Source organism: Rhizophagus irregularis, chromosome 2 (genome assembly GCF_026210795.1).
Source record: "Rhizophagus irregularis chromosome 2, complete sequence".
Taxonomy (NCBI): Eukaryota; Fungi; Glomeromycota; class Glomeromycetes; order Glomerales; family Glomeraceae; genus Rhizophagus; species Rhizophagus irregularis.
This window is the reverse complement of record NC_089430.1, coordinates 3379772-3388450: the sequence shown is the minus strand read 5'-3', so window position 1 is coordinate 3388450 and position 8679 is coordinate 3379772. Positions and strand designations below refer to the sequence as shown.

The window sequence follows — 8679 nt, the reverse complement described above, 5'->3', positions numbered from 1 at the left end:
TTTTTTTTTTAGGTCTTTCAGTATTTTTGACAAGAAAACAAAATGGTAAGTTTTAAAACATTCACTTTAAAACTTTTTTAAAAAAAATTTTTTTTTTAATTTTTTTTTGTAAGGAAACATTTTAACATTTCCTATTTTTTTTGTATAATTTTTTCAGCATTCAATCTCAGAAAGTGAAATGGTAAGTTTAAACATGTTCAAAATTTACTTTTTTTAATTTTTTTTAGGAAACATTTCTAACATTTCCTTTCTTTTTTTTTTAGAAACATCAAACAAAATTACAAATCAGTCATTAACTCTTTTTAATGCAAAGTAAACAAATCAGCTTATATGAGTATATTTTTATATGATTATTAAATATCAAGTAATTTAATATATTTTTTTATATAACTATAACTAGAAATAGTTTTTTTTTAATATGATTTTTGAGAATAGGTGTGTAGATTATGACTATATAAAATAGATTTTAATAATAATATCATGAAGTTTAATCAAATGGAGTTTTGTATTTACTAAATAAAAGTATTTAATAAGTATTAAAAATTTACATTTATTAAGTAATAAAAAAATTAATACTTAAATATTGCAATATTTTATTATTTATAGTATTTAATTTTTTAAATATTTTTTTTAAATATTTTTTTAATACTTTAATTTAACACTTATAGGCACTTTTTCAATATATCTTGTATTTAATAAGTGCTATTTATAAATATTTAATAAATACTTTAATAAACATTATAATGTTGAGTGTAACTAGGATTCTGCTTACTTATAATAAAAATTACTATAGAAAATTAGTCCTTTACTAATGATTTTTACCTTACTTTTTTCTTAAATTCTATTGGTTAATTAGCTAAAAAGGAAAAAAATCATAACAACATAACATAAAATTTCCTTTTATAATAGGATCTGCAAAGAATTTTATATATGATTTTTACCTTAGGCCTGAGGGTGACCTATCTTATAAGTAGATGGATCCTGTGTAACTATAAAAGAAATTAATTGTAATAAATGTTCTGAATCAGATAATATCCAATTTGGTTTTTTTTTTCAGTACTTTAATATCTCATATAATATAAAATTTCTTTTATAATAGAATCTGCAAAGAATTCTATATAATATATAATATATGATTTTTACTTTAGGTTTGAAATAACCTATCTTATAAATAAGTAAATCCTAGTTAAAGTACTACTTCTAGACAATCAGATAAATTCTATCTCTTTTATTTAACTTTTCCTTAATTTTATAATATGAAAAAATAATATTTTCTTGAAATTTCATAATGTAAATAATCACAAAATAAACCATAAATGATACTTGATAGCTATTTTAATACATTTCGCTATAATGGAAATTTTTTAACCGTACATAATAATTTTGCGAAGATGAGAAAAACAACGTATATACCAACGAAGTGATCGTCAATTGAACCGAATGCACTAGTATTTCTTTTTTGCAAATCAATTTTTTATTAATACAGACAAAGTTAGGTTATAGCCCGTACGTAATACATGACGTTTCTATGCTAATTTTAAATACGTAATAACTATTAAATTCACAGTTTAATTCAAAGGTCTCAAAGCTGGAAATAATAAAACCTACAATAATAAGAAAAATAAATATTTTTGAAAATGAAAGTAGAAAATTAAATCAAACATACCTCTTTAATACTGGAACTATTAGTTAATATCATGGCTAATCTGTCAATACCTAAACCCAATCCAGCTCTATAAAATAAATTTTAGTCAGATGCTTACAATATTAAATAATATTAAGAATATTTAAAATATTTAAACTTACGTGGGAGGTAAACCATATTCTAAACTTGTACAAAATACACCATCATCAATTTGAGCTTCTTCATCACCTAAGTCTTTTTGATGACTTTGCTCTTCAAATCTTTTCCGTTGTTCGAAAGGATCATTTAATTCAGTATATGCATTAATAATTTCATTAGTACCGACAATTAACTCGAATCTTTCGCATAATCCAGAAATTTCACGATGTGATTTTGCTAATGGTGATAAAATTTGTGGATGACCTGTTATAAATGTTGGTGATATACAATCTGATTCAATGAATTTTTGAATCAACTATATTTAATGTAAATGATAAGTTAATAAATCTATGGGATATATTACTCAAGAAACAAATTTACTACCTTATCAAACATCCTAGCATTTGTTTTTGGTGGACTACAAGCAACTTTATGTTTTTCACATAAATCACATAAGAATTTATTTGTATCTTCAGTATGTAATTGATCCGCATCAGGGAATTTCACATTTAACTTATTTTTCAAAGTTTCTATGATATCAATTCTTTTAAATGGTGGTTTAAAATCAATTTGCATTTTTTTGTCATCCATAACATAATCTATAACATATTTTTTTTTAAAATCATAAACCAAATTTCCCAATAAATCTTCAGTAATTTGCATTAAATCAAACATGTCAGCATAAGCCAAATAAAATTCTGCTGTAGTAAATTCAGGATTATGATTAGTATCGATCGATTCATTCCGAAATTGTCTTCCAATTTCATAAACTTTTTCTAATCCGCCTATGACCAATTGTTTTAAAAATAATTCCGGTGCAATTCTTAAATATAAATCACGTTTAAGATGACTATGATGGGTTACAAATGGTTTAGCTGATGCTCCACTCGCAATAAAATTCATCATCGGTGTCTCTACTTCCAAAAACCCTTGGTCATCCAAATATCGCCGAAGATAATTAATAATTTTTGATTTAATTAAGAATTTTTCTCGTATTTCATTATTCATCATCAAATCAAGATATCTTCGTCGATATCGCATTTCATTATCTTTAAATCCTTGATGTGAGGTTGGTAATTGGTGTAAACATGGTGATAACAATATAATGTCTTTCGAATATATTGATAATTCGCCTAATTTTGTTCTTCCAGGAAATCCTATAACTCCAACTATATCACCCCTTCGGATGTGTTCATGAACTTTTGCGAAATCACGTTCCGAATATCTAAAAAAAAAAAATACGTTATTTAATTTATATTACATTCATAAATCAAAGGATTGTAGCAAAAATATTTTATTAACTGGTAATAACATTTACTGCGCCTGAGCATTAATTTGTATTTTGGTTCCATCACCGTGTAAATCATAGAAAATTAATTCGCCGTGAGACCTTTGATTATGGATACGACCAGCTATTCTTACAGTTTCTTCAGTATTTACTTGTCCTGCTTTTATATGCGAATTTTTTTGAATAAATTGTGAAATAGTGATATCTACACTGAATTTATGTGGGTATGGATTTGGATCTTTTGTATGGCGAAGATCATCAATTATCTTTGAACGATATTCGAAATATTGCTATGTAACGTTGATAAAAGTTATTGACTGAAATCAAGAACGGAAATGATGGTGATAAAATATTAAACGTACGCTCGCGGTCTGTTCTAAATCGGGCACTTTTTGCTTTTTAAGTGATCCATTTGACTAATTCGAATAAGAGGAAAATTTTAGTCACTAATTTTACAGAGCACATTTATTTGTTAATATTATATACTTTGTATCGGGTTTGTACTTGTAAAAGTCGCAATGCATTCTTATCTCGTGCTAAAATTAAACCTCGAATTGAACATAATGGTAAACGAAATTGTCTCAATGCAAACATTTTGTCTGTACATCATTAAAGACTTACAGTTAAAAAAATTTTGATAATCTATGATCAGTTGTATCGGTGATAAGGATAATCTTTACGAAATCATAATTTAAATTCTGAGCTTCCTTGAGCCTGAATTAGAATATGAGAAAACCAGTACCAATACTTAAAACGTTTGAAATAGAAGTTAATCCAGACGGAATAGCTATTTTAACCTTGAATAGACCTAAACGCGCAAACGCGTTGAATTACGAACTCTTACAAGTAATGACCATTCTGATAAAATAAAGTTAAATTAATTATTTATTTATTTATTATTAATTGCAGGATTGGATTAGCTCGATTAAGTGGGCAAATGAAGAAGAACAAGTTAAAATCGTCATTGTAACAGGAAAAGGAAATTTTTTTTGCAGTGGATTGGAACTACCTAATGTACCTAGCGATATGGAAGAACTGAAAAGAACGGCAGAAGCTAATAATAATCTATTTAAGTATGTGGATTCAAAGCTAAGGAAAAGAAAATATAAAATCAAATAATAAATAATTGACATTATATATAGAAAATTGGTCGACTTATTAATAGATTTTCCTAAATTGTTGATAGCAGCTGTTAATGGTAAAGTTACTATATGAAATACTGTACCTTACTTGTTTTTAAGTATTTTATAATATTATTTATTTTCGTATAGGAAAAGCATTTGGATTTGGAGTTACATTTTTACCCCATTGTGATGTAGTATATTCGATACCAGAAGCAACTTTTCAAACTCCATTTATGCAATGGGGTAAATATTAAAAATATTAAAAGATTAAATACATTAAATACTAAACTTACAGTATATTTTTTTATAATTATTTGCATATTTTTTTATTAGCATTCTGTGCCGAAGGATGTTCTTCATATTTATTCCCGAAGTAAGTCATACATATTATGTACATAAAAAATAATTTGCTTATATATATTTTTTAATGAATAATTTAAATAATTTTAAGATATTTGGGACAATCAATTGCTAGCGAATTGTTGGTATGTTAAATATTGGAGAATTTTCCGTTTTAGAAAGTAAATTTATCTTGCTTGATTTTTTAGTTAATGAATAAGACATACACAGCACCAGAATTAGTTAAAATAGGATTCATCAGGTAAATTTAAATAATTATAGTAGTAAACTATAAAATAATAAAAACGAATTTATGTTCTTAATTAAATTAGCCGTTTAATACCGGAAGATCAATTGATTCAAGAAACATTAAAAGAAGCAACACGAGTAACAAAGTTTTCTTTTGAAGCCATAATAAAATCAAAAGAATTAATACGTAAAGATGAAAGAGAATATTTACATAAAATTAATAAACGTGAAAATGATCTATTATTATTAAGGTAATTTAATTACTAATCACTAAATACTTGTTTTTCTTATTAAGATTTACTTTTTATTTGCTATATATTAGAATATTATCTGAAGATTCTCACCGGGCTTTATTAGAATTCATGAGTAAATAAATGCATGTTTATTAATTATGTATATACTTTCGAAATATTCTTACTAATTGTTTTTCTTTTAAATTTGTACTTAGTGAATCATCAGAAAAAGATTAGCAAATTATAATTGAAACGTGAATATTGTATAAACCAATAGTATAAATAAGGAAATCAATTAAATTTCAATCAGAACAATGTTTCGAAAATCTTTTTGTGACGTTATTATAATAAATTTAATTAACTCGTGCGAAAAAAGATTACTCATACACGACAAAACACTAATATATAAATATAAACGAAATTTTTCGAATACAAACATAACTTTACAAAAGAAATCGTTATTTACTTACTCGTATAAAATGACTAAACATAGTTTAATGGATCAACCTGCTCCTTCTAACCTTGTTCTTCAAAATCAAGAAGGCGAATCGGTTGAATTAAAGTCTTTTATTGGTAATGGTAAACCATCAGTTATATTCTTTTATCCTAAAGACGAAACTTATGGCTGCACCAAAGAGGTAAAATTACAGCTTAATGTCGCGTTTTCTTTAAAACATTACAATACCGTTTCAAATGTCTCCATATTTCTCGTCTAAGTAAATTTCTTAAATTATAGGTTTGTAGTTTTCGTGACTCATATTCAGTATTTTCCGACGCTGGCGCTACCGTAGTTGGTATCTCTTCGGATCCTGTTGACAAGCATAAAAGATTCTATGATACTCAACACCTTCAATTCCCATTATTATCCGATCCAAACAGCGAAGCAAGAAAGCTCTACGATGTATTTTGTATATTTATTTCACTACTTAAATTTGTACTTTAATTTGATAATCTTATTTCTCTAATTTAGGTCCCGAAGACTTTAGGTTTTTTACCCGGAAGAGCTACTTTTCTGATTGATAAAGATGGTATCGTTCGCGACGTTTTTAATTCTATGATGGATTTTGAAGGCCACGTCAAAAAATCTGTAGAATTCGTTAAAAATCAAGTTGTTTCTACCTAGAATATCTATCATACTTATATTGCAATCTGGTAATTTTAATTAATTAATACCAAATATAGTCTAATATAGGTTGACATTGATTCGAATTTATTTATTGTAATTTATTGAATATTCTATGACACGCAAAAAAAATTTATATTCAAATTATTCAAATAAATCGCATAAAGTGAAAATGTATGATTAAGGGATATATAGCATTGTAATGTAAATATTTATATACATAGTGTCCTTACCCGTTTTCTTGATAAACATAAAAATACTCGCATCGTTTATTCAGAAATTTTATTTCACATGTGAATTTTTTACCTATACAGAAAAATAAAAAAAAATTGATAAATAAAAATTGATAATTTCATCACGATTATCCCGTACTATATTCATTATACCCTTGTGAATTTGGAGCTTGTCCGGATGGAGTGGAGCCTTGGTATTGACCGTAAGGACCTGAAGGACGCAGTGGTGGCGGAAAAGACGGCCGATTAGGATTAGGAGCCGAAGTCCCAAATGTAGGTGGCGGCGGTGGGCGAACTAACGATAAAAAAAAAAAATTTTTTAAGACATATTACAAATATATTTATACTAAATATGAAGTATTGTTGTGATGGTGCACCTGACGCTCCGTTCATCATAGATGGTCTAGGCGGTGGTTGTGTTGTTGTTTGTGTGTTTGTCCCTGGCGCATGATATCCTCCGTACACGTTTGTTGGAGAAACGATTGAAGGTGGTATGCCAGGACGAGACATTCCAGTATTTATTTGTTGTGGCGAAGCTGGTATCTGTGCGCGAACTCCTATCATTGGAGGTGGAACAGTAGGTGGACGAACATCTGCAAACAAACGGTTCGGCAGACTTTGATTTTTCTTCGCTTGGGCTGCCAATAACCGTTCTAGGGTATGCAAATAAAAAAAAAAATGGTCACCCATTGAAAGTAATATATTCGATTCGGAAGAAAATACGAACCTGCAGCACTTCCATGTCTTTCGCCTTTACCATCCTTTTTGAACGCGTATGATACAGTAATTGGTTTGTTCATCAGATATTGCCCGTTCATTGCATCAATTGCCGCATCTGAAGAATCGAAATTGTCATATGAAATAAACCCATACCCTTTACTATTACCAGTATCGGGATCTCTTGCAATCTAAATTAAATATTTCGACTTAATTAAATTAAATATGTAAAATGAATTCGATATTCGATAATTAGTCTATATCAATACCTTGGGAGTCTGTACGATAACACCAAAAGCGCTGAACGTATCGTACAACATTTTTTCATCAACATCAGGATCCAAATTTCCTATAAATAATGAAGCGCCTACGTCCAAATTCTTTTTGTCCGAAGTTGCCTAATAATAATACGACGAAGCGTCAATGCTACACAGCAAACAATAAAAACAAGCCAAAAATGTTTACGCCTACTTTATTGACACGAATAGGCTTCCCATACAGTTTGATTTGATTCATTATTTTAATAGCATAATCTGCGTCATCTTCACTCATATATTCACAAAACCCATAACCTTGATGTGTTTGAGTTACGCGATCTTTTGGTAAGTGAACATTGACTTGAAGTCAAAACATATTTTCTGATTAGTAATGCTGAACTGATAACAATAAAAATGAGCGGAGAGTGTGAAAATTACCAACGGGCCCTGCCTGAAGCATTAACTCCCAAATCAGAGCTTCAGTACAACGTTCATCAAGGTTACCAATATAAACCGTAGCGTCTTGATTGCGTTCCTCTGTAGGACGAGCCATAATGTCAAGGAAAAAAAAATTTTTTTGACGCTAAATAATTATTCTATTTTGGGCAAAATTTAATCCTACAAATTTTTAAGGACTTAATTCCAGCCAAATAATAAATCAGATAAAACGAGAATCCAATTTAACAAATGAAGTTCGTGCTATTTAAACGAAATTACGCGGGTGCCATTTTGCCATTTTTAGTATTTTTAGTCGCTTTTTGTGTTAAATTGACGTCAAATTAGTAAATTAGTTACGTTAAATTACTAAATGTATTATGATTGTTTTTGGAAATTCAATATCTAGATTCCTCTTTTTTTTCGTGTTATTATGCAAGTATATTAATTTTTATATAAGAACAAAAATTGGCTACAAAACAAAACCTTATTAAAATTTTAAATTAGCACAAATATCGCTCACTTAATAAAATCTTTTTGTTTAAAAATGTAAAGAATATTTTTTTTATTTACACAAACACCATATCAGAAGAGAAAAAATTTTCAAAGAAATTAATCTTTTTGGTGGTGTGAGGTAGTTAACAAAAATTTATACGAAAATTATGGGGGATAATTTTTTTATATAAAAAAAAGTATATAAAGAAAAGAAAAAAAAATGAAATGAATAGATTAGATCAATTAGGTCAAATAATTTGTAAATATTATTCGCTAATATTGTATATTTCAGAAAGTTAAGACGAACGAAGAATAAAAATTTTTCGTATACAGATTATTTATAGATCACGTGACATTTAGCTTGCTTGGTTCTATTAAAAATTAAAAAATATTTAAAAAAGAA

At 27.6% G+C, this 8679-nt stretch overlaps 4 protein-coding genes across 5 annotated transcripts; 2 read left to right on the top strand and 2 right to left on the bottom strand.

The window, feature by feature from the left end:
* Nucleotides 1-1568: 1568 nt before the first annotated feature.
* OCT59_012103 (uncharacterized protein) lies at nt 1569-3665 on the bottom strand (the record flags this gene model as incomplete). Its single annotated transcript, XM_066134236.1, has 7 exons — nt 1569-1604; nt 1667-1733; nt 1807-2099; nt 2168-3008; nt 3102-3361; nt 3434-3487; nt 3558-3665. 7 exons carry the CDS (start codon nt 3663-3665, stop codon nt 1569-1571), a joined length of 1659 nt encoding a protein of 552 aa, XP_065989521.1.
* Nucleotides 3666-3715: 50 nt separating this feature from the next.
* On the top strand, nt 3716-5385 carry OCT59_012102 (uncharacterized protein). Of its 2 annotated transcripts, XM_025311557.2 has the most exons (10): nt 3716-3917; nt 3981-4144; nt 4214-4269; nt 4343-4438; nt 4529-4568; nt 4647-4680; nt 4744-4796; nt 4867-5034; nt 5106-5149; nt 5232-5385. In XM_025311557.2, exons 1-10 carry the CDS (start codon nt 3798-3800, stop codon nt 5261-5263), a joined length of 807 nt encoding a protein of 268 aa, XP_025170446.2. In that variant the 5' UTR covers nt 3716-3797; the 3' UTR covers nt 5264-5385. The 2 variants fall into 2 exon arrangements, with proteins under 2 accessions (XP_025170446.2, XP_065989520.1); XM_066134235.1 differs by lacking the exons at nt 4867-5034; nt 5106-5149; nt 5232-5385 and having other exon boundaries at nt 4744-4854.
* On the top strand, nt 5325-6329 carry OCT59_012101 (uncharacterized protein). Its single transcript, XM_025333666.2, has 3 exons — nt 5325-5654; nt 5753-5917; nt 5987-6329. Exons 1-3 carry the CDS (start codon nt 5331-5333, stop codon nt 6137-6139), a joined length of 642 nt encoding a protein of 213 aa, XP_025170445.1. The 5' UTR covers nt 5325-5330; the 3' UTR covers nt 6140-6329.
* On the bottom strand, nt 6210-7944 carry OCT59_012100 (Splicing factor 3B subunit 4). Its single transcript, XM_066134234.1, has 8 exons — nt 7785-7944; nt 7561-7706; nt 7359-7487; nt 7100-7280; nt 6750-7025; nt 6526-6667; nt 6373-6445; nt 6210-6252 (listed from the first exon to the last, which is right to left on the bottom strand). Exons 1-7 carry the CDS (start codon nt 7897-7899, stop codon nt 6442-6444), a joined length of 993 nt encoding a protein of 330 aa, XP_065989519.1. The 5' UTR covers nt 7900-7944; the 3' UTR covers nt 6210-6252; nt 6373-6441.
* Between the last annotated feature and the right edge of the window lie 735 nt (nt 7945-8679).